Source organism: Haliaeetus albicilla, chromosome 18 (assembly GCF_947461875.1).
Source record: "Haliaeetus albicilla chromosome 18, bHalAlb1.1, whole genome shotgun sequence".
NCBI lineage: Eukaryota > Metazoa > Chordata > Aves > Accipitriformes > Accipitridae > Haliaeetus > Haliaeetus albicilla.
Genome location: NC_091500.1, coordinates 2040304 through 2066193, shown reverse-complemented (window position 1 = coordinate 2066193; position 25890 = coordinate 2040304). Strand labels below are relative to the sequence as shown.

Genomic DNA, 25890 nt, shown 5'->3' with positions numbered 1-25890 from the left:
ATCTGTGCTGCAGCTACTACTGCTTCTGTGATACTGGGCTTTTCTCCCTAGGACAGAGAAACTGCAGCTGCTTTTATCACACCATCTCTGTCACACATCAAGTACTGCTGAGATCCTGGACCACTTTCGGCAGTTGTATAATCACTGGCCTTTCTTTAGGTTGATATTCAGCAGTTGCCGGATTGCTTATTTATAACTAGACAATTAGTCACGAAGCACCATATATCTGCCACTGCTGCCAATTCAAATAATGGAAGGGGGAAACAGGCGGCCAGGAATTACAGAACAGCATTGACTTTTCTGCACAACCATTTTACTATGGACACTAGTTTCACATAGGACTATCTACCTTTATTGCTTTTTAATGAGTTCCTATGTAAATGTTTGGGTTTGTTAATGTTTTTTCACTATTCTTACCAAATAATTTGTATCAGTTAAAAAAAGCCAAAGCTGTTTGTCTGCAGAACCTGTGCTTTTTGAATATTTGGGATCCTTCTCAAGGAATAAACAATCACTGTATTGCTAAGTTGGGGTTTTTTTGCTTAATTTTTATACTGTTTAGTAAAATGCTCATTGAACAGTATGCTAAAATAAACTTCATCCTTTACACTGCCAGACTTCAAACAGCAAGCAAGACTGGGATCAGTCACAGCCATATGCACGGGGGAGAATTTGTGCATTAACATATGAATTGATGTGGAGAATCAATTAATATGTGTTTGGCTTTACTAGCATCAATTTCTAATTGGGTCCTTTTGTCCTTAAGGTAAACGCATACCAGAGCACAGCTCAATGAAAATAATGCAGATTATGTTTGCATCATTTAGGAATATAATTTAGGGATAGAATTTAGGAATATAATTTCTAGAATGTACATAGAATGTATATAGAAGGTATAGAATTTATAAAAGTTCTTAATGGACTCCACTGTGCTTAATGGACATGTTTTCCGTCCCTCTGAAGCTGTTGGGATGATGTGATACTTTCTGCCTTCTCTTCCTAGCTGTCACTTTCTGCAGATCTTGAGTCTGTTCCAAAACCACCAGTTCGTCCCAGCTGGGCCACTCACCAGTCAACCGGGAACCTGCCTCCCAAAGCAGCGGCAAAAGCCCTGGCCCAGAGCTCCCAGTGGAACGCTGGGATACGACCAGCACCTGTTCGAGCTCCAGTGCCAAAGCCACGTGAAAGAGGAAAGAAAGACTTCACAAGGACAAACACCAGGTCTCCATGTGAGTATGCTGCCACGTCCCACGTGGCGGCTATTGTAGAGATTGCCAATATCCAAATTTAGTGCACAGAGGGAAGGAGACGGTGCTGGCAGTATATTTCTGTAGGCGAAGGAGAAGGCAGTCATTGTGGAAGGGAAGGTGGGAATCCAGATGACAGTGATTTGCTGCATCAAAAGAAAACATATGGCCAAAGACGTCACATCTAGCACTTGCTAGATCCACCTGTCTGTCATGACTGTCATCTCGGTATTGAAGACTGGCATGGGCTTCACACGGGTTTTACTCACTAATACTCAGTGACTGAGCAAGAGATCTTAGATCAGAAGTGACAGCGGGCTCAGTCCAAAGTCCACGGACTCTGCCAGGTCCTGGACAGGTGCCAGGAGGAGCTGGTATGGTTGGGGTGGAATCAGAGCATTCAGCAAATTACAGGACAAAGCAATCAACTCCAGGGAGACAACAGCTGAGAAAGCAGCTGATCTGTGAATGCCTTCCAAAAATAAGGAGGCAGACTGACACCATCAAAAACAATTTTATGCCATTTCAGTCTAGGGTTGACTTGGGCAGCTATTCAGGATGACGTCACCTCTTGATACATCCAGCATCTCCTGAAGGTCCTCAGTGCCTGCAGCCTCCTGGGAAAGTCTTCTGGTATCTTTCAGAAGCACACATCATTTATGCAGATTTTGGTGACAGTCCTATTAGTTAGTGGGTTGTCAATGTAAGGATTGCAATCTGTGACCCCTGATGATTTTTTAGCGTGCAAGAAGGGTAGTGGATAAAGAACCTGGAGCGAACAAAGGAGAAGAGGCTTCTGATGTGATACTGTTAGGATTTTCAGAGATCACAGGGGTAGAGTAAGGGGAGCTCCTACAGGGCAGTGACTATCTAGTAATTACTGATGATCTGATCTAGAAAGGGAGATAATGGAGCACGTGGAGACCTCCAACGTCCCTTTGGATCTCCCTAGCATCTAGCGGTTTTAGCAGGTCCATAGGCTAACCCCCTTGAGGAGGACCCATAGTGCAAATGAGTGATCGCAACTCCTGTGGGAGATGAAAGAAAGGATTTAAACACAGACGAAGGATGATACATAGGGGAAAGCACTGGAATGAGTACGATGAGGCCCAAGGAAAACACGTGAAGACTACTTCATGTAGGAAGCAGTACATAAGTGCATCCTGGCCATAAAAGCCAAGAGAAGAAAGCATGAAGATCAGACTAGAGGGTTACAGAGCCTTCGGAAGGTCATACGCCTTGGCTGCGTTATGGGTTGTTCCAGTCAATCAAGGCAATTCCGCTGGTCTGGCAGCAGTGTTGTGGCCTCCCAGGAATGTGGCACTCAGCTCCGACTGCTGCCACCTGGGAGGCGCTGGGAATGGGAAGAAGGTGTTTCAGTCTTTTAACTTCTGCGAACCAATCTTCAACTGCTGTTGAGATGCCGTTTAGTGTCGTCAAAGAGAATGTGGGGGATGGAGTAAGAGGAGCTCCTGCAGGGAAGTGCCCACCCCGTGATTATTAATGAGTCCATCTGGGTGGAAGATAAAGGCGCATGCAGGGACGTGCAGCGACCTGTCTGAGCTCTGCTGCAGTCACTGTCTTCTACATGATAAGAAATTTTAAAACTGTGCACGAGGGAAGTGCTAGGGAGAGTGGGGAGGCAAGCTACCTACAAACACCACTGCTGTAGTATAAAAACTACCAAGCTAAATTATCCCTGAGGGATTGCATTTGGATTAGGGGCAATTTGCAAGGCAAAACTATGTAATTTTTTGTATCAGAGAGAGACAAATCCTGTCTTAATCCCTACAGTGACCTCTCCTGGACCTTTGTGATCTCTGCCAGGCTTTTCCCAAGGTACATTTACCAACTTTAGATAGACCTCCAGCTGGGATTTAGCAGGGTATGTTTGCAGATTGTCAGAAAGGTGTGCAGGAAAAGTAAAGATGTTTTGATTGATGATTATTTCCTCTATAATGAGAGGATGAAGGGAAACCGTCTTTCCATTCAATCCAGATTTGTGAAGGTATTTGAGGTATTAAATGCCACCAAAATGCCAAGGATTGGCTGAGTACTTAAATATGTTTAGAATCTGAGTTTTCTGACTAAATTAATCTGTCTGATTCTTACGTTATTTCTCTTTCATCTAGCGTCTCCGCTTTTTGAGGCTCAGCCCTGGCACATTCCTCCATCTAACCAAGGATCTGACACAGAGTAAGGGAGAATTCAAAGTATCTTTCATCCCAGCAGAACAGAAGCTCATCTGCCTGGCACTGGGGACACACCAGCAATGTTACCCGAGTCACAGGCTGTGCTCGAAGAACAGCTGTTTTTGAGTCCTCCATAAGGACCCAGCTTAGTTTTTTTTCAACTGTTGCTAGAAAAGACTTTCTTCACTGACCTCACTACACAATGCAAAGAAAGGGGCATGGAGGTCCTGCATCTATTCTCACTTAGGCTGGCCAAAAGAAAACTTAACTGTCTTGCAGCCAGTTTAGACAGCAAGGTGTTGGAGCAATGGCTTTATACTTTTTTTGGAAGTACTGTACTCAGTGCAATGACTCCTGCCTGCCTTTGGGATCTCCAGGTGGGATCTCCTGTTTCCAAACTGGAGTACAGTCTAAGTCTGTTTTCCTGTTGTGCTTCTCAGCCTTGTTTCCTGTTGCTGCTGCTATATTCTCTTTTTCTTTTGGGTATGTCACGTCTGCAGAGTTTACCTAGGCTTTTGACCATGGAGACACTTGTGCAGATCCTTGCTAGAGCTGCTGGACCTCATGTGACCTTGCCTGTGCGTCACTTGGACATCTTGGGGCATATCCCATGTCGCCACTGCTGCTCTGTGATGCTTTGCCAGTGAATTAGAGAAGTTGTCTGTCTCTGTGGGCACCGAGAGGATTGTGGAAGACAAGGGGGGGCTACCAGCCTGAGTGATGGAAACTGTACCCTCGCTACAAAGTGAGTGGTTTACCACCAATGTTAATGTGATCCCTCAGCTGTAACCTACAGACCCTGCCAAATCAGCTAGACTGTGAAGCAAGCACCACAGCATTCAAGGGAAAAGCCTTTAATATGTGGGAGAAGGAAGGCTCAGAGAAAACATTTGGAGAAAAACCTAGTTAGAACTGTATTGAAGACAGAATCTCATGTTAAACAAGCCAACTTGATCTCTTCCATCATGTTAGTGAGAAGGAAATCAAATCCCACACTCTGGATTGCAGCATTGCACATGGCTCTGTGTGGAGAGCTGGCACTAGTCTACTTATTTAAGAGAATGTAAATCATGTGCTTTTATTTGTCTTTTCCACAATTAAGGAAATATCCAGTAAACGTAATGAATAGCAGTTTTTAAGGATAAGCGGACTGAATGTATAGCAACTGTAACTTGTTGCCTTACCATAACCCAGACTGAGAGAGCTGGGATAAAACCGATCCTTTCCACAGTTTAGGAAGAGACACAGCATGCCCATGAATTCTCAACATTTATAGACTAGAAATCATGTTTCAGAGAAAATGCCAACTACTGATTGACAGGGATTAGAAGAAGACTTCTGCTCTGTGAGCAGATTATTCTGCACTGTGTCACTTGAGGGTTTCAAGTTTTTTGGCGTGAAAGACATTGACCATTGTCAAGACCAGGCACCAGGCACGATGTACCACGGATCTTACCTGAAGGGAGACCATCCAGCAGGGGACTCAGCCCATTGGGGTACTTGGTTGAGTGCCATGTGAATTACAGCTCCGAATCAATTGGGTAACTCAGTGCATCTCCCTCTCCCAGAAGTTGTTCCTTCATTTTTTCTAGCTGCCCTGGATGCTTGGCAGGGGGAGTTCTTCTCAACCAACACAATGGCCTAAGAGCTAGTTAAGTCTAAGCTAGTCATCTCTCAAGCTATCAGCTGAAAGAGGAACTTGCAGATGGCAATTAGCTCATATATCTTAGGATCTGTTGATTATGCAAGAGACTAGACTGACTAATTTCGATTAAGAAAGCTAACTTTTGAGCATTTAAAGTCAGGTGGGGTAAATCACATCCAAAACATTCATCAGCATCATTCCCTGGTATTGCAAATCTCTCCTCACAAGCCTTTTCCCCCAGGAAACCAAGTTAAACTGATTGCTTCATGGGTGTTTCCTTGGCTTCTTAAGTCCAAACTCTTGTTCCAGCTTTTTCTTTGTCTCCATTAGGCAGCCTGTAGCTTCTCGTGGCAGCAGTTCAGCGCTAGGTCTGTGTTACAAACAGCAAATGGCTGTGCAAGGAAATGATGGAACCCTGCAGCAATGGTTTTTCTTATCTCACCAATGAGCATACTCAGCAGAAACATAAAGTTCCCAGGGTCTGACTGGTTTTGGAGCTGAGTGCTTGGGCATTACTGCAGACACTGTGCCTTCACTGCACCAGATCATGCATCTTAAGTACTCACTATACATTTTAAGACTTAGGCCTTCTCTGATTTACAAAGTTTTTGTATTTATGATGCTGTAAAATAACTAACAGTGATGTCCAGGAACGTACCAAGCCAAGTAGTCTATCTTTGAAGTAACAGCAGACCTACGTAACGCCTTGATGTAACTCCTACCAATTATGTTATTAGAATAAAAATATGTGTACTTAAAACATACTTTACAATCATTCCTGAGGTCGTGAAATGGGTCAGAATCTGAAAAGGACACAAAAGATACAGAGAGACAGAGTCTCCATCACCTGCCTCTGCCACTGAGCTGCTGGCTGGCCTCAGGCAAGCTGTATCACTGTCTGCGCCCCGGGCTGCTGATCTGCAGAGGCAGATGGTTATTTACCCACCTTTATAGTGCGCTTCCAGATACGCTGATAAGAAATTGCTAAACAAGTACAGAGGAAGGTTGTTATGCCTTCGCCTTTCCTTGTAGATGTGCATTTCCCTGCACTGCTCGGCATTTCCAGATCCTGCACAACTCTCATTAGCCACAGCCTTTGATTAAAGAACTGAAAGTACCTTTTAAACCCCAGAGGCCAATGAATCAGCATTGCTGCATCTGAATTCCACCAGTACAAGCAAGATCAGAATGTGAGCCCTAGGCTACAGCCCTGCTCAGATGTGGGGAACAAACCCAAACATGCCAGCCGCCCTCTTACCTAAGCTTTACCATCCGTTTCTGCCCAAAACTCCACCTGCATTTACCTGGTGTTCCTTGCCGGGAGCAATGGCAGAGGTTGGTACTGTAGTTTGGCTTTGTAGCCAAAATGAAGTTATCCTAATTATCGCTCTCCTGAGCTACAGAAACAGAAACATGGGAAAAGGAGTGTGTGTAACTGAAGTTGATGGGGAGTTGCAGGTGGGAGCACGGTTGGATTAAAACTGAGGATTGTTGGAAACGTCCAACTTGTGTGGCAAGATGGAATAAGAGCAAACGTGAGCTGTTGTCAGAGAAGAGTGACCATTCAGAGAGCAAAGTCTCAGCAGCGGCATCGGGGTTATAATAGGTTAAAGGATGGTTACCGAAAAGCATGGAGACCTTGCAGCAAAGGGAAAGCAGCTAATGATAGTAGCTAAATGTAAGATAAAAAGTTGCTGTGTTAGGTGGATGAAGCTGATAACAAATGGAAAGCACAGCTCGGCTCACGTAACGAAAGGCTAAGGGGATGAGGAGGCAATGACATGGTGTGTAGGGTTGTGTTTAAGGGGGTGTGGATAGACTGATCGCCTTATCGGGTGTCTCGCACGGGCATCCTACCTGTCCTGTGCTCTGTGCCATTCCCACAATGACGACATCCTCCAGATGGATGCTGTGTAGTATGTGTGCCACCAAATAATTCAGGGGAAGGGATTGCTTTCATACCCCAGCCAGCCCAAAGCAGGGCACGGCGAGACACACAGACAACCCTTGACTGCGTGGCCACATCTGAAATGTCCTTTCCTGCACAGCAGCTGCTGCAATAGGTTTGAGAAAGTTGATGGCAGAAGATGCATGTCTGGATAGATGCTTTGTTACTGTTTGTGCAGCCCGTATCCTGAGCACAACCACTCTCTGAACCATGGATAAATTGCTGGTTGGCACAGGATGCTTGGGAGACCCCTGGGGAGAAAAAATCACAGGTAGGGACAGGTCCAGACATTGCAGGGCACTCCCAGCACATCCTGTAGGAAGGAAGCTGAATTCAGCTCTCCAAAAAGCCCTGAAGGCAGGAGAGAGGTAGCGACGGGAGCAGATGGTCTAAACCATGTTTTCAACCTGTTTCATCCTGGGATCTTGCTTTGTATAGGCAGGATGCTGCCAAACCCACCCAGCAAGGTGGGGAAGGCAGGATGGTCTCACAACACGTGCACACACACATACACCCTCGTACAAGGTGCCTGCCAGGCTGTGCGTGCTGACCTCAGGCACCAGTGCAGGCTCCGGTTGCTTTATAAACCAACCTGCACAGCGGGAACAGCCGGCCTGCGGCTCCTTCCACGTGCCCTCTTCCCTCCCTGCAAACCCTGCTGACCCTTCAGTCCCCAGGCCCACACCGGTCGTAAGCCTGATGCCAAAAATCTTTGGGTCAGCTGTCAGTCAGAAGGTTTTCAAAAAAAGGTTTTTACCAGCCCATAAATCATAGAATCACAGAATGGTTTGGGCTGGAAGGGACCTTAAAGATCATCTAGTTCCAAGCCCCCTGCCATGGGCAGCGGCATCTTCCACTAGCCCAGGTTGCTCAAAGCCCCATCCAACCTGACCTTGAACACTTCCAGGGATGGGGCATCCACAACCTCTCTGGGCAACCTGTTCCAGTCAAACCACACTCACAGTGAAGAACTTCCTCACATCTGATCTAAATCTACCCTCTTTCAGATTAAAGCCACTACCCCTTGTCCTGTCACTACATGCCCTTGTAGAAGTCCCTCTCTGGCTTTCCTGTAGGCCCCCTTTAGGTACTGGAAGGCTACTAGAAGGTCTCCCCGGAGCCTTCTCTTCTCCAAGCTGAACAACCCCAACTCTCTCAGCCTGTCCTCATAGCAGAGGTGCTTCAGCCCTTGGATTATTTTTGTGTCCCTCCTCTGGACCCGCTCCAACAGGTCCATGTCCTTCTTATGTTGGAGGCCCCAGAGCTGAACGCAGAACTCCAGGGGGGTAAATCATAAAACCGTGTCACTCAGCAGTTGCCAGCATCTCTCTTCATTTTTTCCTGTCATTTGGTGGTGTTTTTTTTTCTCTTTTTGGTTGCCTGTTTTTCCTTTCTGCCTGTTCTTTCCTCCTCCACAGTCCTGTTTTCTTGTCCAGGCAGCCTCTCCCCTCTGCTCACTGCTTGGTTCATGTTACTCAGAGAGATCCACTAGCATCTACGGGTTGACTAGGATGCCACCAGCAAGGAGAGTCGGGAGCTGGCGGCACCAGCGAGGCTCTGCCAACAGCAACAGAGAAACAAAAGCAGACAGTTCCCCACGCCAGATGTAATTCAGCCGTGGAACTCCCTGCCTGGAGAAGTGGTAGATGTTGACTCTCATGTGGGCTCTAGAAGTCACTGGAGATTCATGGAAGGATCTGGAGCTCCTTTCATAGGACCACGGGAGAATTAGGGCTGGAAGGGACCCCAGCAGGTCTCTGGTCCGACCTCCTGCTGCCAGCAGGGTCAGCTCTGGGATCAGCCCAGGTTGCTCAGGGCTTCATCCAGCCGGCTCTTCAAATCCTCCAAAAAAGATGACACAACCACTGTGGGCAACCCACTGCACGCTTGGCCGGCCTGGCAATGAGGAAATTTCTCCTCACGCCCAATTTGAACCTCTCTCCTTAAAACTTAACGCCCCTTACCTCCTGTCCAGGTCCATTCCCAGCCGAACGAGCCCCTTTCCCTCAGCCTCCCCCCACAGAGAACCCCTCAGCCCCCCCCGGCTCCCCTCCTTTGTGCTCCCCAGGAGCCCGCAGGCTTCCGACGCCCTCTCGGGGAAGGACTTTTTAGCCTTTTATCAGGAAAATCCAGTTTCTTTTCCTCTCCTCACGCCGACGCTTTGCTACCACCTAGCGCTGAAGGAGCGCCGCGCCCGCCCCGCGGTTGTCTCCTCACGGCGCCCCCTGGCGGCCGGCGGAGGCACCGCCCCACCTCACCGGCGGTGCTGCGCATGCGCCGTACGGTGACACCGCCACTCCCCCCAAACACCCGCCGTCCTCTTGCCGCTTTCCGGCAGCGCGGCTGGAGGTGCGGCGTTTTTACGACGGTGAGGGGGCGGGGTCGCTTTACGGCACCGAGTGGCTGAGGGGGAGCCGCCAGCATGAAACAGAAGAGGAAAGGTACTGGGGAGGGGGGGGATCGTAGGGTGGACCCTGCCCTTCTCCCAGGAGCTGAGGGTGGTGGGACAGGGTTTTGCTGCCTTTCCCGGCCTTGTGTGTGTGTGTGTGTGTGTGTGTGTGTGTAAGGGGGGGCTGAGGGGCAACGCTTGACCCTGTGTGTGTGTAAGGGGGGGCTGAGGGGCAACGCTTGACCGTGTGCGTGTAAGGGGGAGGCTGAGGGGCAACGCTTTACTTTGTGTTTGGGTGTGGCCGGGGGGGCTGCGGGGCAGGGCTCCTCCTCATGCTTCCCCCGGCCCTGTGGGGGTGGGAGCCGTGGGGTGGCAGGGCTTTACCACCTCCCCTAACCCTCTGTGTGTGTGTGGAGTGGGAAGACGAGACAAGACCTTGCTCTGCCCCCTCCGTGTTCCTTTGGAGGTGGGTGAAGGACCAGCCCAGACCTTGCTTGAGGTTTGGAGGGACTTGGCACCCCTCTGTGAGCCACCCGTTTTCTTTTCCCAGCGGTGAATTGGGCGCTGTCACTGGGAGGCAGAAGCCTTTGCACCCATGTGGGTGCTCAGGAGTTTGCCTTGCTCCTGACTCAGATGCAGAATGGGGTGCTGGGGGCAGGGAAGTCTGGGTGTTGGTGGTTTTTTTCCCCTTATGGCAGAGCAGAAAAAAACTGGGGGAAGGATATGGGGCAGCAAAGATGGTGCAGGGCAGCATGGGACTAGCAGTGGCCTGCTCTGTCCCACAAAACTGCCTGCTAAGAGATACCAGATGGGAGCATCACTGCTGTGCTTCTCCTAGGTGGGTGTAGATGCTGCCAGATTTCAGCACAGCTGGCACGAAGAAAAGCTTGTTGGAGTGGTTGTGCACCCAGCTATGTCCCTGCTGGTGGGTTTTCTGATAAGTTTGCTGTGTATATTTTGCTGTCCCAACACTTGTTGGTGTAGACAGCGCTGCACAAGGTGAAATAAATGCATGTTGTTGTTGGGAAGCATGGATGGATCTCTCTTAATAGCAATGCCCCTCTTCTCCCAAAGCTGATATGGAAGAAATGTAAGCAATGTATACAGTCTATGCAGTGCGGACCCTTGTTCAGCATGGGGTGGGTGTATGAGGTGCAGCTGGGAAGCTTTAAGGCACTGATAGCACTGCCCAATGTAGTGTACCCCCTCTGTGATGGAGGGGAGTTCATAGAGCTGGCCTCTTCGTTCAGCTTGCCCCACTGTCCTTCTCATGAACGCGTTCTGTTCTTTGCCACGTGTACAGGTAGTGTCAGACTATTCTACTAACCATCTTTAACTTCCAATGACTTTTTATTTCTAGCTGTTGCGCAGATTTCCTTGATGCAAGGCAGAGTTTGTCCTAGAAGTAGGAGAAAACCAGCAATACAAGGCTGTGACTGTCGTTTTTTCGGGGAATGCTGCAACTCGAGTGATAACACAGCGGCAAAATTCCCTCTGTAGGCAACAACTGTAGGAAATACTAAAAACGAACTACAGAGCAGGTTGTCACAAGCAGTTAGAAAGCACTGTCTCTACATGTGGTTTGTTGTTTTGTTCTCATTTCAGGAGATCTCAGCCATGCGGAGCTGATGATGATGACGATAGCTGACATCATAAAGCAATTAATTGAGGCTCATGAGCAGGGAAAAGATGTGAATCTGAACAAGTAAGTGGCTCTGGGATGATGCTGAAGAGCTGGTCCACCAGTGATGAACGTGTCCTGTACAGTCTTATGTTCAGGCTTTATTTTAAAATGTTATATTTTCACAGGTTACTGTCATTTCTCTTACCGTTATCTGATAATAAAGACACCAAGATCTGTATTTTCTATGGTGATTTGCTACTTCATTGGCAATGCTGAGAGTACAAAATGGATTGTATTGGTGAAAAACTGTAAGAAACTTGTCATTGCCTTTTTGTGTTTCCACCTGTGTTCATCCTTCAGTAGTCCCAAAGTCAGTTCCAGCAGGGAAAGGAGAGATTAATATAGGGATAAAGATAAATCAGATTTTCTTAGCAATGTGTTACGAATGAAGTAGTTGTTTACAGAAAGTTATTCCTTCTTTACATATGTGGAATAATAAAATCTGAGTTTGTCCCACCGTTGCTATTTCATTTATATGATATAATTGCAAACTTTTTGCTGATGCTGGAAATAACTGACATGAATGTCTTAGAAATGAACTAGCTTGAGTCTGCATGTGTAGGGGTTAATCACATGGAAGACATGAAAATAATTTACTGAAAACGGGTAAGCCAGGGTCTGTTAGCAGCTTTCACAATGTTTTGATAAAGCCATATTTAGAAGGAAAACATACAGAAACTGAGAACGTTGGTAGTTGTTGCATGTCAGCATTATTTGGAGTGTATTTTCAGTATCTTAGTACACAGTGCAGCTGTTGCAAGTTTAAATAAGTTACCTGGAAAGGCAGTCGGGGACAGCCTACATAGATCTCTGTATAACTGAACAGTAATACAATAGCACTGCTGTGGAATATGGATATGCAAGTCAGAATGCAGTTGTTAATTTGAGGTATTTCTGCTTTCAGGCTGAAAACCAAGACGTCAGCAAAGTATGGGCTTTCAGCGCAGCCACGTTTGGTTGACATCATCGCGGCTGTTCCACCTCAGTACCGCAAGGTTCTGGTACCAAAGCTGAAGGCCAAGCCTATAAGGACTGCTAGCGGGGTAAGCACGTACATCATTCTTTCCATCCACCACCATCCTCCCCTGCTGTCACCAATAAATTGTATTTAATTGTTTTCAAAGACCAGGGTATTGAATGTCCACAAGCTTTAATATAGATGCACTGGCTGCATTGCCAGCTTCCAGGTTGCCTTTTCGGTGATGTTGTGCCCACAGGGCGATTGCTTTCAAAACATTTGGGAGAAGAGAAAGAGGAAGTGTGGAGATTTTGTTTCAGAGCAGCATGTCTCGTTTTTTAGTTGCTGTAGAAACAGTGCAGCTTAATCTGCAGGCCCTCTCAGTGAACAAAGGTAAAATGTTAGTATTCAACTTGTTTCTTTGAAAGGTGGTTCAGGCTGAAAGCAGGAATAGAGGTACAACTAACATTGAGCTGTGCGTTTTTAAGCTTCCCTACGGTATGTATAGCATGCCTAAAGTCAAGTTAACAAAAAACCCCAACCAAACAAAAAAAACCAGAAACCCAAAATCCAGGAAGTGTTCCATTTTTATAACTTAAAAAAAAAAAAAAGCGCACCCAAAAAACCCCAAACAAAACCACAAAAAAACCCCCACCCCCAACCCCCCCCACTTAATTTCTTTAATTTCTTCTTTCTGGCTATAGAATATCTCATTAAACTCTTACTCCAACCAGGATATCGGAAAACTGGAAATGAGGTATTCTGAGTTGGGTGCCCCAACTTAGTGGACACTAGAAAATCTTGGTGTGTCTGCATCTTCTTCCCTCTGGTCCTTTTTACAAAAGAAGATGGTGTCTTATGTTATGCATGCATTTAGTGCATGAAAAGTAGTTGTGAGATCAGCCAGGGGAAAAAGGCTTGTCTCAGTTAGGTGGAGGGAGGAAGCTATGTTTATTTTCTTTGGTTTACATCTTTTTGTTTCTCTTCATCTCTCCCCATTTTCATCTTCCAGGTGGTGTTTGGTATGCTTGGTGGCACACTCTCACCCTTGCGCTGTTTTAGATACATATTAGATGGTCCTAGTGAATACCTGAATGTCAGTGTGCATCTTTTTGGCAGGGTGGTTAATCAGATTTGGTATAGGACACCTGGTTCTTTATAGTAGACTGCCATTTTTTTCTGAATTGTGAAAATATTAAATAATAGGATTCCTATTTCTTGATATATTCATTATCTCCTTCAAGGGTTAACACACAGATATTCTAGGTGGCAGACTAAGCAAAAAACATCTTTAAATAGTCTCTTGCAGGTGTGCTGTGATGGGTTGACCCTGGCTGGATGCCAGGTGCCCACCAAAGCTGTGCTAATACTCCCGTCCTCAGCTGGTCAGGGGAGAGAAAATATAGGGAAAGGCTCATGGCTCAAGATAAGGACAGGGAGAGATCACTCACTAATTACCATCACGGGCAAAATAGGCTCTACTTGGGGAAAATTAACTTCATTTATTACCAATCGACCAGAGCAGGGTAATGAGAAACAAAACCAAATCTTAAAACACCTTCTCCCCACCCCTCCCTTCTGCCCGGGCACAGCTTCACTCCTAAATTCTCTACCTCCTCCCCGACAGCACAGGGGGATGGGGAATGGGGGTTGCAGTCAGTTCATCACACATTGTCTCTGCCACTCCTTCCTCCTCAGGGTGAGAACTCCTCACTTGTCCCCTGCTCTGGTGTGGGGTCCCTGCCACTGGAGACAGTTCTCCACGAACTTCACCAGTGTGAGTCCCTCCAACAGGCTGCAGTCCTTCACGAACTGCTCCAGCGTGGCATCCTCCCCAGGCTGCAGGTGGAGATCTGCTCCACCGTGGACCTCCCTGGGCTGCAGGGGGACAGCCTGCCTCACCATGGTCTTCCCCACGGGCTGCAGGGGAATCTCTGCTCTGGTGCTTGGAGCACCTCCTCCCCTCCTTCTGCACTGACCTGAGGGTTTGCAGGGCTGTTTCTCTCACATATGCTCACTCCTCTCTCCGGCTGCAGTTTCTGTTCCACAGCAACTTTTTTTCCCTTCTTAGATCTGTTATCCCAGAGGTGCTACCACTGTCACTGACGGGCTCAGCCTTGGCCAGCAGCGGGTCTGTCTTGGAGCCGGCTGGCATTGGCTCTGTTGGACATGGGGGAAGCTTCTGGCATCTTCTCACAGAAGCCACCCTTGTAGGCCCCCTGCTACCAAAACCTTGCCATGCAAACCCAATACATGTGCATGTATACATAGCCTTCCAAGATGCACTTTATTTTAGTAACTTCAGAAGCAATTACTATAATTTTTCTCTTCTGTAACTCTGCTTCTTACAGATTGCTGTCGTGGCTGTGATGTGTAAACCACACAGGTGTCCACACATTAACTTTACAGGCAACATATGTGTGTAAGTATGACAGCTTAGATGACCTAAGAGGACTGTTTTCCAGTATTTCTGTATAAATCTAGTACTGCAGTAGCATTGTACTGGGGACAGGCTTCCTTTCTGCACAAGCGCAAAGTTGCTGATGCCTGCACATTACGCTAAAGAGTCTACTTGTTTTCAGTCTTACTTCAAGGAAGAAACCTTTTTCTTTCATGGGTCAAACCCTGCTTACCTTAGTAGATGTACAGTTTCGTGACTACAGTAACTGGGAGAATGTATTAGTGATCAAATGTAAGTTGTATTACTGTGTTAGGGTGCGCAGGTGTTTTGTGCATATGACTGGGTATGTAAGCAGATTGGAGAAGACTATTACAGAAAAGAAAAGGGGCTCAATCTGAAAAGTTTGAAAACTGCTGAACTGAGACCCACCTGAGGAGGTGCAGGTGTTGTCTGCAAAAACTTGCCTGGTGTGACAGTCTGGTTCTGCCTGGCTCTGGAATGAAATGAGAGCACAGATGGAAGGGAAGGCCTCCAGCTGCCAAGAGCTTGTGGTGTTAAGGGAATAGCTTCTGAGTTTTATTTGAGTTTAGAAACCCAGGCTGGGTTTACCTTGAAATATGTTACCTCTGCTTGACTTCAGAGTCTGCGCACCTGAAATCTTGTCAGTTTTGGGTTTTTTTTTTTCAAACAATGTCAGTTCATCTATTTCAAACCATTGCTTCTCTTTCCCACCTTGTCACTCCTGAAACATCAGTGTGTTTCACTACCAGCTGCGTAACAGAGTGAGCTGGCTCTGTTCTTGTTTTCGCATGAGCAGCTATTCTGTTTGAGATGTTCCAGGTAATTACGTATATGAAATGTCTTCAATTGGATTGCATAACTTTTGCCAGCAAATTAATTTGGCCATGGTAATTTGGTAATTAATTTTATAATGGTGACAGATGACTTGGGTTGAGTTTGCAGGGCAGGCAGTGAGGAAACTAATCAATTATACTGTGAACCAAATGTGTCTGATTTGATAGAGACGGCATTATCTTGGTGTCTGTGCATTTGAGATCTGCATCATAAGTAACAATACGCTGACTGCTCTATTACCTTTTCTGTTGGAGGTGCTCAGCACCTGCAGCTAAAGTAGAAGGGGTTGTCAACCCTCCCGTCTCAGGTCATATTTGAGCACAGAATGGCTATAGATTGGTCATTAATCCCACAACTCTCAAAAAAAAAAAAAAAACTAAGGACCCTTCAGAATAAATTTATATTCCTTTTAATTACTATCTGCTGTGTACCATTCCTTTCCTGGCTAGCAGTCATGCTGTGAGAGCCACAAGTCTGTCTTGCTGTGTCACAGAATAAGAGTTTCAAACAAGCCTCTAGATGCAGAAACTGTAATTTAATACCAAACTGCCAAACAGTTATGCAGAGTAAATGGACTGTATTCTTTTGAAGTAGTCTTAGAATGCTGTATTCATTAAATAGCATGTTCCTAAGTTCAGAAAACAAATGTAAATGAGCTTTCTCACCATCAACATATTTAAGTTCTATAAATTTCTGGAAAAGAAATGTAGATTGTGTAACAGGATGGTATCTCTCTTTTATGTCTTGCTGTGCCAAACAAAAATCATATGTTACATCAAATGAGATGATGTTCGTGGTGGAATGGTGGAAAATAGTTAAATTGTTTGATTGTAAAATTACTTTTTAATATCTAATAATCTGTGTGTAACTATTACTCCAAAACTGTATGGCAGCTCCCTAAAATAATGCCGTGTTCCAGAAATATGTTCACAGTACATTTTGCTTCTAGTAAGTCTTACCAAGTCGTTTTATGTGGCTGTAGTCATTTGACAGGTCTGAACTGGTTTTTTTGACATCCCATTCTCATTAAAATTAAATGAAACAACTCTTTTGCACTGTATACTTAGCGTTTGTAAACATATATAGGCTCGCTTCCTCTCAGTGTTACTGGATATCACAGAACTGCTGTCTTCAGCATCTGCGCTTGGGTCTGTACCTATATTTACATCGGGTGAAGCAAAAACACTGGAATTCATTCATTTACCCCGTACTCTCAGCTGACCAGTCATGAGCCAGCTTTAGTCTGGAAGCTGTATTGCAGCATTAAGGTACCGTAGTGCTTGAGCTAATAAGGCCTTCCTTTTGTGGATTTTTTTTTTTTTGCCTATATGAGAGCTCCTGGATGCCAGGAGAGCGGTTGGTGTGTTGCTGTGATCAGGCTGTCTCGAGTTTGCGTTCCCCTGCATTTCCGATGAGAGGTGGGGTAGTTAGAGCAGCGTCTGCTCAGCCGGCACCCGCTTGTGTACCCATACCTCAGACAGATTTAAGTTGTTGCAATTGTATGAGTTTGATGCCCATTTTCTGTCTTTTTATATTTGCAGATACTGCCCAGGTGGACCCGATTCTGATTTTGAATATTCAACACAGTCTTACACTGGATATGAGGTATTACTTTTTTCTGCCATAATGCATTGTCTGCACTCTCTATAAACTTGGGTTAAGCTGCTCTCTATTTCTACAAATTCACTCATGTTGCAAGAATACAAAACAAAAGAAGACTTTATAAACTTCGAGATCTAAAGCAGCTCAGCTATAGGACTGGAAATTCTTCTCAATTACTGTAGCAGTTGTTTCTTTCTCCCTACCTTGCTGCTGTTTATACTGTTATACATGCAATAAGCTGTAGAGCAGGAGTGAGCAGCCTGTGATTCTGAGCAGGGCAAGTGCAGCATTGTGGCTGTACCCCATGACTTGCTGGTGTGGGAACAGCTGTTAATCTGAATTTCCAGCTGTGGAAAGCGATGAGTGAGTAAGAGCAGCTGAAGGTGACATGTCCCGTGGGACACTGCTGCATGCAGTTTGTTGAAATGAATGCTAGCTGTGATTCCTACAGCAGTTATCAATCTGCATCAGTTTTCCTAACTAAACAGTCCTGCAGAAACATACAGTTTTACTCATGGCTTAATATGGTTCTAAGGGAAGGGTACAGAGAAAGCAGAGCCAGACTCCTCCTAAGAGGTGCCCAGTGGAAAGATGGGAGGCAACAAACATGAGTTAGAATGCAGAAAATTGTGCCTTAATATAAGAAAAGAATGTTTTAATGTGACAGTTGTCAGACACTTGAGTAGGGATCTAGAGAGGTTTTGATAGTCAGTGACTGGACACAGCCCTGAGCATTCTGTCCTAACTGGACTTGCTTTCAGTCCTGTCCAACCTACAGGACCCAGAAGATCAGCAAAGGTCAAGCTCTGGAAAAAAGCCCATTATTTAGTTGTCCATGCTTCTGAAGTTACATTCATGCCGTTTTATGTCTCTGTGTCTGCAGTGATATCTCACTAAATATATGTATTTCCAAAGTAGTGCTGTCCTGTTGTCTGGAGAAAGTTTAACAGCAGAAGATCTCATTGTGACTAAATTATTGTGACTGATTTTAACAAAACAACTCATAACTATGGTACAGCTGTAAAGTAGCAAAATGAGGTAAAATACAAACTGGATTAATTTGATAAACAGTGATGCAGCATCCTTTTAGTATGGAGTTTGTCTGTTATCTACTTCTCAGTGACCTGAAGCTTGTCCTCTTAGTGCAAAGTAGGAAAATCCTGTGTATATGTTACCGCTTTATAATTTGTGTTGCTTTGGATATGTTGTATTCATTTGTTTAGTACTATCAGCATGTGGGAGTTGTGCATGATTAAAAGAGTCCTCATCCTTTAGAGCTTTTAATACAACAGATGTGAAATACCAAATGAATCTGGGATACACAAGGTACTTGAAAACCTTATCTTGGAGTATTATTAATAGGCTTACATCAGCTACTAATATAAAAAGTTGTTAGGGATTTCAGTTGAAAGAATATGTTTAGCTTATAAAGAATATTTGAAGTTTAGACTCAACTCTAGAGGACGCTGCTTGGATAACTTGGGCAAGTGAAGAGAAACTAAAATGAACGGGACAGAAAAAGTGGTATTTCAATTTGTGTTTTTTGCAATATTTTTTGTGACTCGCTACAGAGATTCTTCATCCTGTTGTAATGCACTGAAAATTTGAAAAATTGTGTCATTCTTTTTACGTCATGTTACCATTTCAGGACGAAAATGTGTTTTGTTACAATTTAAAAAAAATTTAAGGAGCCAAATTCATATTTACAGTTGGATGGACTCTTTGGTTGTGGCTTTGAAGGCTTTAGGGTCAATTAGGGTTTGAAAACTTCAGCATCTGTTTCAATGCTAAAAGTTGTCTTTTGTTCTTTTTCACTGTGTTCTTTAAAAAAAAAGTTCACAAAATCAGCATCCTTGTGTTTTTTAGCCAACGTCCATGAGGGCCATTCGGGCTAGATATGACCCCTATCTCCAGACAAGACACAGAGTGGAACAGGTAAATTTTTACAGTGCAAGGGGGATGCATTGTGGTTGTGATGAAAATAATGCGAATGCTTTTAATTGCCTGAACTGGTGGGCTGAAAGGGTTGTGATCAGCAGTACTCAGTCCAGCTGGAGGCCAGTCTAATGATAAAACCCAGCTGTCAATATTGGGGCCAATAGTGTTTAACCTCTGTGTTAATGGCGTGCATGTTGGGACAGCACACTGTCAGCAAGTTTGTAGATGAAGCAGATTTGGGAGGAGTGGATGATAGACCAGAGGGTTGTGCTGCCATTCAGAGACACCTGGACAGGCTGGAGAAATGGGCTGGCAGGAACCTCTTGAAGTTCAACAGAGGGAAATGCCAAGTCTTGCCTCTGGGAAGGAACAACCCCAGGCACCAGTACGTGCTGGGGGCCAGCAAACTGGAAAGCAGCTTGACAGAAAAGGACCTGGGGCTACTGGTGGACACCAAGTTGACCATGAGCAGCATTGTGCCCTTCACACAAAGACCAGCAGCCTCCTGGGCTGCATTAGGAGGAGTGTTGCCAACACATCAAGGGAGGAGATCCTTCCTCTCACCTCAGCACTGCTGAGGCTCCACCTGGAGAGCTGTGTCCAGTTCTGGGCTCCCTAGAAGCAGACAGACATGAACATACTGGAGCAAGTCTAGCACAAGGCCACTGAGATGTTGAAGGGACTGGAGCATCTGAAAAGATGCTGAGAGCGCCAAGACTGTTTAAGCTGGGGAAGAGAAGGCTTGGGGGAATCTTACAATGTGTATAATACATGGTGGTAGGCTGTAAAGAAGACAGAGCCAGGCTCTTCTCAGTGGTGCCCAGTGACACAGCAGGACATGATGCAATGGGAGAAAATTGAAACACGAGAGATTCCATTTGAACATCAGGAAACAGTTTTTAACTGAGGGTGACCCAGCACCGGACCAGGTTGCCCAGAGAGGTTGTGCAGTCTCCATGCCTTGAGACACTCAAAGCCTGTTTGGACACAGCGCTGAACAAACTGCTGTAGCTGATGCTGCTTTGAGAGGAGAGATTGGACTAGGTGATCTCCAGAGGTCCCTTCCAACCTCTGCTTTTTCATGATTCTGTAATTCTACCTTAGCCTGACTTGATCCCCATGGAAATATTATTTATAGACCTTCTAATTGTCTAACTGTCATTTCTATTAGATAAATGACAAGTTTTGAACCTTGTATAAGATCTTATCTGTTCTGAAGAATACCTGATTACTAATAGGAGATCCTATTACAACAAAATTGTACTGTACTTCTGTGACAGTTGCTAGTTCTTGATAATTACTTACATGGAGAATGTAGTACTCAAATAGTGGCATTCCTACCAAAATGATTTTTTGGGGGTCTTGGCTGGAGAGTTAGAAGATTTGAAGAGTTTCTCAATCCTGTTCTGCTTTGACTGGTTTCCTGTTTATCTCCAGATCCATTGGAAAATTCTCCATGGATTCATTGTAGTCCTTTTCTCCCACAAGTTTGTAAGGAAAGTTAGTTCTCTGAAGCAGATGCAAGGAAGCTTTTCCTACTGGCCATATCTAAGCTGGCTTCAAACTGGACCCAGTGTAACTCCATCAGCAAGATGCTAGGCTCAAATAATTCTGCTTTGTCAAGAAAACCTATGTGCTGGGCTCAATATCTGTGTTGTGTTCTTGCAGTAGAAAAATTAACTTTTGAGTTTTTTTGGGGGGGGGTTGTAAGAAATCTGTACAAAAGTATTAATGGTTTGTCTTTCATAAAAGATATGACAACTAAAGAAGGAAATGCATTGTAAGAATGTCAGGGTTTTCAGAGAACTCTTTTAGATTTAGTCCCTGATTGGTAACTTTTTCCTGGTACTTTTAATTTTACAGCTGAAGCAGTTGGGCCACAGCGTGGATAAAGTAGAGTTTATTGTGATGGGTGGAACATTTATGGCCCTGCCTGAAGACTACAGAGATTACTTCATCAGAAACCTTCACGATGCCTTGTCAGGTCACACTTCCAATAATGTAGCAGAGGCTGTCAAGTAAGCATCTTGGTTTTCCTTAGTGTAATTGTTTAAAAGTGTTCTTTAACTATTGTAAGAAAAAATACGGAAGACAAAAGGTTTTTTTGAAAGACAGTGTTTATCCAGATATGTATTTAGGCACAGAATATTTATAGCTCAACTTGCAGCATTGCTCTGTGTACTGCATAGCACCAGCAGAAGATAGGGCTGTGGTTTATCTGTTTTCTCATGTAGGAAATGCTAAGCTTCTAATTTCTTGGCATTCCATCTGGACTTCTACCTTTTATGCCTCATCACCTTGATTTTTAGTTGTGATGAATCACATTGCCATGGGATTTATTTCGTTTAGCTGGGAAGGGGAACTGATCCTGCCTTGGAGAGAGGCCAGACGTCAGCTCCCGTAAGGGATGACTCACCCCCAAGAGCGTCAGTGCTCAGGAGCTCCGAGCCCCTTGCAATCTCAAATGCAGTTACCCTTGCAGTATTTTGGTGTGACAAGGAGATGCTCTTCTCATTTTACAGTTGATGAATGGAAAAATCAGAGGCTGATTTATTTATGTGTGCTTTGGGTCATTAAATACATAACTTTTCAGTGCATTTTGCAGTATAAAACTGAGAAGAAAAATGAGAGATTTGATGTTTTGGAGCTGTTAAAACTAGGTGAGCATCCCTACTGACAGTTTTAGTTTGCTACCCTGTCGTCATTCAGTGCAGTGGATTTTCCTTGATACCATTATCATCTACTAAAGAAAACGGTTTTAAAACTGAGTAGGACTACTAGTCTTTGCCTAGTTTTATGTCTACCTTCGTGTTACAAAGGTGTAATTTCATTTGGTTTTCCTCTTGAGGGCAGCAAACACTTCTGCTGGTTTTCCTTGGTTTTTTTTCCCTGGGCATTCAAAGACCAGACAAAAAGTGCTATGCTGCTCTTTCCAATTGGATTTTATCAAGATAAAATAATGAACAAGTTGGGAAAAGAATTACTTTTCTTTTGCTCTAGAGCCCTGGTTGTGAGCACTGAAGGACACAGCTCATTATGGAAGAAGGGTGGTGTTTGCAGGTTGTCTATTCAAATTAGTGCTGTCCTTATACATATGTCGGGTGGTTATTCTATACTTTTTCTGCTGCAGGTGTCTAGCTAATTTTATTGGACCTAAAATTGTTTTTTGAGTAGCCTGTCCTTTGCTCCGCAGATTATTGAGGAAACTATTTATGACACAGACTGTGTGACCAAGTAATTTTAAGTGCATGCAAAAACCAAGTGACTCTGAAGTCAGTGTACTGCCTTGCAAGCACGCTGATTGAGCAATGTGAGAAAACTTGCACTAACAACGTGTGGTTTTTTCCAGCAGATAAATAAAGGTTTATATTTTTAACGTAAAATTCATGTTAAATGCTTAGTAAATGAAGGTATGTGGGAGTTATTCAAGTTGCACTTCCTAAATATTCTAGAGACAAGAAAAATGGGTTCAAGATGAATCAGACCTTTTATTTTCTGTGCTTCTTGCATTTAGCTGTTGTACTGTGTCACTGCAGTACTGTTTTGAGATGGTCAATGACACTCGAAGTAAACATTCAAGGTTGAATTTATTTCTCTTTGTACGTGGGGATTCAGCCCTTCTCCCTCACTACTTCCATCAACAGAGGCCCTGCTACATGGGGAATACTGACAGTATTTTACTTGTTTTATATTGTGGGCACTGCATTCAGCAGTAAACTGGGATCTGGTGTCTCTCACCCCTTACTTTGGATGGGATTATGGTAGCCTTGCAATTTTTCTTCCCTAATGGGAAAAAAAGACCTTCAGCCAGGATACTTTTTAAAAAGTCCTTCTGAGCATGACCTTTGATTAAGCCAGTGGAACATCTATCTGTGTAGGCTACAGTTCACCTAACAGTGAATGCAGTTTTTTCCCCTTTTGTCCAGTCATTTCTTTACTTTGTCCTAAACTTAAGCTCTGCTTCCGTGAACAATGCTGTCTTTCCAGTGATAGTGATGTGCTGACCTATACGTTCTGAATTGCGCAGCACTGAAGGGCTCATCAATCTGGCATCCTCCTCTTGACATAATTTTTAATTTTCTTCCTATAATACTTTGTCTTGATCAGCCCACTGCAGCTTCTGGTCCCAGTTAATCTGATAAAAAGGATGTGATTCTGTCTAGTTTCAACCAGTACAGTACGACCGTAGCCTGCCGTGGGTGTATATACTGTTGCTCACCAGGAACCAGCACTGCAAGTCTGACTAAAGAAATTAGTCCTCAAACTGTGTTGGCCCTTGGACTCCAGCTGATATTCTGAGTTGGCTGCTGGCTTTCTTGCAGATACAGGGTCTTGAGGTAAATCCAGCCTCGTGGTAAATCACAGAGCTGCAAACCCAGCAGTGCCTGTATGAGAGAAATGATAGGGGACTGGGAGTGATCTGTCTCGGGGAAGTGGGGCACTGCTCTAGCCAGCTGCTGCCGAATACGTAATTCTGAAACTGTGGCTTTATAGTCAGTGGAGAGAGCAGGATCTTCACGGGTTGGCTCAGAGCATCTAAGATAGGTTGCTGCTTTAAATTGCGTCCAGGTTAACTGGGCAGCTGACTTGGGTGTGAAGAACTCCCTTTATACTTATATTTATAAAGTGGTAGGAGATCCTTTTTGTGTGAGTTGACCTAAAGTGAGTTAAGATTTTGGTTTTTATGGATACGTGAACAGGACACAAGTGTAGAAGTGACTGTATTTACATACATGAACTCACCAACCAAAAGTGTGATTTTTAAAAAAGATAAACAGAGAAACTGCTAGGCTTTCATAGCAACTGTTGTGAGTGGAGGAAGGAAATTAATTCCCTGAGAAAGTGTTGCTGGTGTTTAATGTTTCTGTAGCACCTCCCTACTGAGGTAGTAAACACTTTTTAGACTATTCAGACAGAAGTCTTTGCTTGAGGTGCTTTGGTATGCTTGAGAAATAAGTCGGCCAAGGAATGAGTAAAGAATAGCAGAGCCAGAGGGGATCTTTGTTTTGTAGAGAGTGTGCAACACGACTGAGAAGTTTTAATTTTTATCTGCTGAGAACACCACTTAGGAGATTTCAGTGCAGTTCTGGATGCCTATCAAGCAAGGTTGTGGACTTGGTGATAAGCTTCCCTTCTTTAGGAGGAGATTTGTAATTACTGCTAAAAAATCACTATAAGACAGATTTTTTCATTTTGTACACTAGAGAAATACATCTTTCTCTGGGAGTTGTTCCCATCAAGCTGAAATGTTGATTGTGGCTGCTTTTGCTCTTTTCCTGAGGACAATGAACCAAGAAGGTGTAAAATACACATGCAAATGAGAATTGCTGCTCCCCATCATTTTGCTCCTCTCACCTGACCTGTGAGTCATTAGAGGTGCTGGGCATATTTAACTGCCACCATGACTCACCACTTAACTCCAGGGGCTGAGCACCTCTTCTCTGAGCCAGGATCTGACTTTTAATTGGTGAAAGAGGCCAAAGGAGAACTTGCCTGTGTTGGGAAAGGCAGGTGTCAGAAAGGTCGGTCCCCTTAGGCTATGTGCCTGTGCAGCTCCTTGGATGGCAGCATCGAGCCTGGCTTCTCTTAGTGTATTTAAAAATGCACAGAAATTATTTTTAAATTTTTATTTTAACAGTATCATGTGTTGTCTGATGTTCAATCTGGTCATAAATCACATTGTTAATGACAAAGTAAGAAGGGGTTAAAATTGCTGGAACCTGATGTTCTGCTATTCGAGTATCTTGTGTACCTGATATTCATGTGACAGTATTCAGGTGTACAGCAGACATAATAACTATTTCCATAATAGCTCCGTTACCCAAGACTAGTTCCCCTTTACATCTACTCATCAGTCACTAGTCTCTTAAAAGACTCACTTTCCACTTGCATCATGCGCTGAAGCCCAGAACTTGCAGAAGTGAGTATTGTCAGCTGCGTTTGATTCCTTGTGGAGAAATTGCAGCTCCTAATACCGGGCAATGCCATGAGACTGCCTTTTTTTTAGGCTTGTCATCGATTGCTTTTGCCAAGTGTCCTTTTGTGTTTCCACCATTGGCTGTGTCTTCTGCTGAGCTGGTGAGCAGGCAGCAGTGCTTCCCGCTGCCACAAATGTTTTCATTATGCACAAGGAAATTTCCTTTAGGTATCCCAAAAGCCTTACTGATCTTTTGGCAAGTGGTAAGCAGATAGATCCAGCTACTTTAGAGCCTTTGTTCTAAACATGGGTTTTAAATAACAACTGCTTAGGGCTGGATTATTGTGTGTCCAGTTTAAGACCTCTTAACCCATCTGAGGAAGAAAAAAAAAAACCCCAAGCACTGGCAGTTTCAGGAGCAGTTGGTTTGATATGTGGAGCTCCTGATGCCTTTTAAAACCCAGCTGGAAATCACTCTTCTTGAACACGCCAGACCAGAGCAAGCCATGAAAAATGGGGTTTGTGTGGTTATCAGATGATGTGCTTTCTAGAAAGGTTGTTATATTCTTTTCTTAAATACATTAGGTCTCATGTATCAGTAGTTCTTCTAATAGAAGCTGCAGTTTCTCCACAAGAAGTACAGTGATTGTGAAGGTTGACAACTAAGCAACTCCCAATTTTGATTTCAATAGTGAGGAATAAACCTCCATTGAAAAGGTCACACTTTGAAAACAAAGTTGAAGTCTGTTTTAGATTTCCCAAATAAGACTTCAGGAGTTTTGTTAGAAGATCTAGATTTCTGCAGGTAAGTCTAGTCTTGCTGCTGCTGGTGCTGTACTTCTACCAAGATTTAGCCTGGTTGCTTGACTTCTAGGGCACAGACCCGCAATGAAGTTACATGGGGTGACAAGTGGGCACCTTATGCCTGTGCTGTCGCAGCTGGCTTTTGTATGTGTTTCACTGGCCCTGCTTGTGGGAAATTCTAGTGTACTGTGAATCTCGGGGAAAGAGGTTTAAGCAAACATGCTTTACCTTGCAGTTAGTATAGGCAAAGAAGATGCTCTCCTACAGTTCAGATGGCTCAATTGACATATGGTTGCTTGTTAACACTAAT

The 25890-nt window shown here is 44.5% G+C and overlaps 2 protein-coding genes across 2 annotated transcripts in view; both read left to right on the top strand.

The window, feature by feature from the left end:
- Positions 1-5844, top strand: part of FBXO16 (F-box protein 16) — a 39699-nt gene extending 33855 nt beyond the window's left edge. The window contains exons 8-9 of the mRNA XM_069805502.1: positions 1004-1229; positions 3380-5844. Coding sequence (XP_069661603.1) covers positions 1004-1229; positions 3380-3447 — 294 coding nt within the window. The 3' untranslated portion in view covers positions 3448-5844. The remainder of the gene's footprint in view (positions 1-1003; positions 1230-3379) is intronic.
- Positions 5845-9385: 3541 nt separating this feature from the next.
- The window catches only part of ELP3 (elongator acetyltransferase complex subunit 3), a 90794-nt gene continuing 74289 nt past the window's right edge, over positions 9386-25890 (top strand). The window contains exons 1-7 of the mRNA XM_069805501.1: positions 9386-9473; positions 11027-11126; positions 12010-12148; positions 14415-14485; positions 16861-16924; positions 18788-18856; positions 20723-20877. Of these exons, the coding sequence (XP_069661602.1) occupies positions 9455-9473; positions 11027-11126; positions 12010-12148; positions 14415-14485; positions 16861-16924; positions 18788-18856; positions 20723-20877 (617 nt within the window). The 5' untranslated portion in view covers positions 9386-9454. The remainder of the gene's footprint in view (positions 9474-11026; positions 11127-12009; positions 12149-14414; positions 14486-16860; positions 16925-18787; positions 18857-20722; positions 20878-25890) is intronic.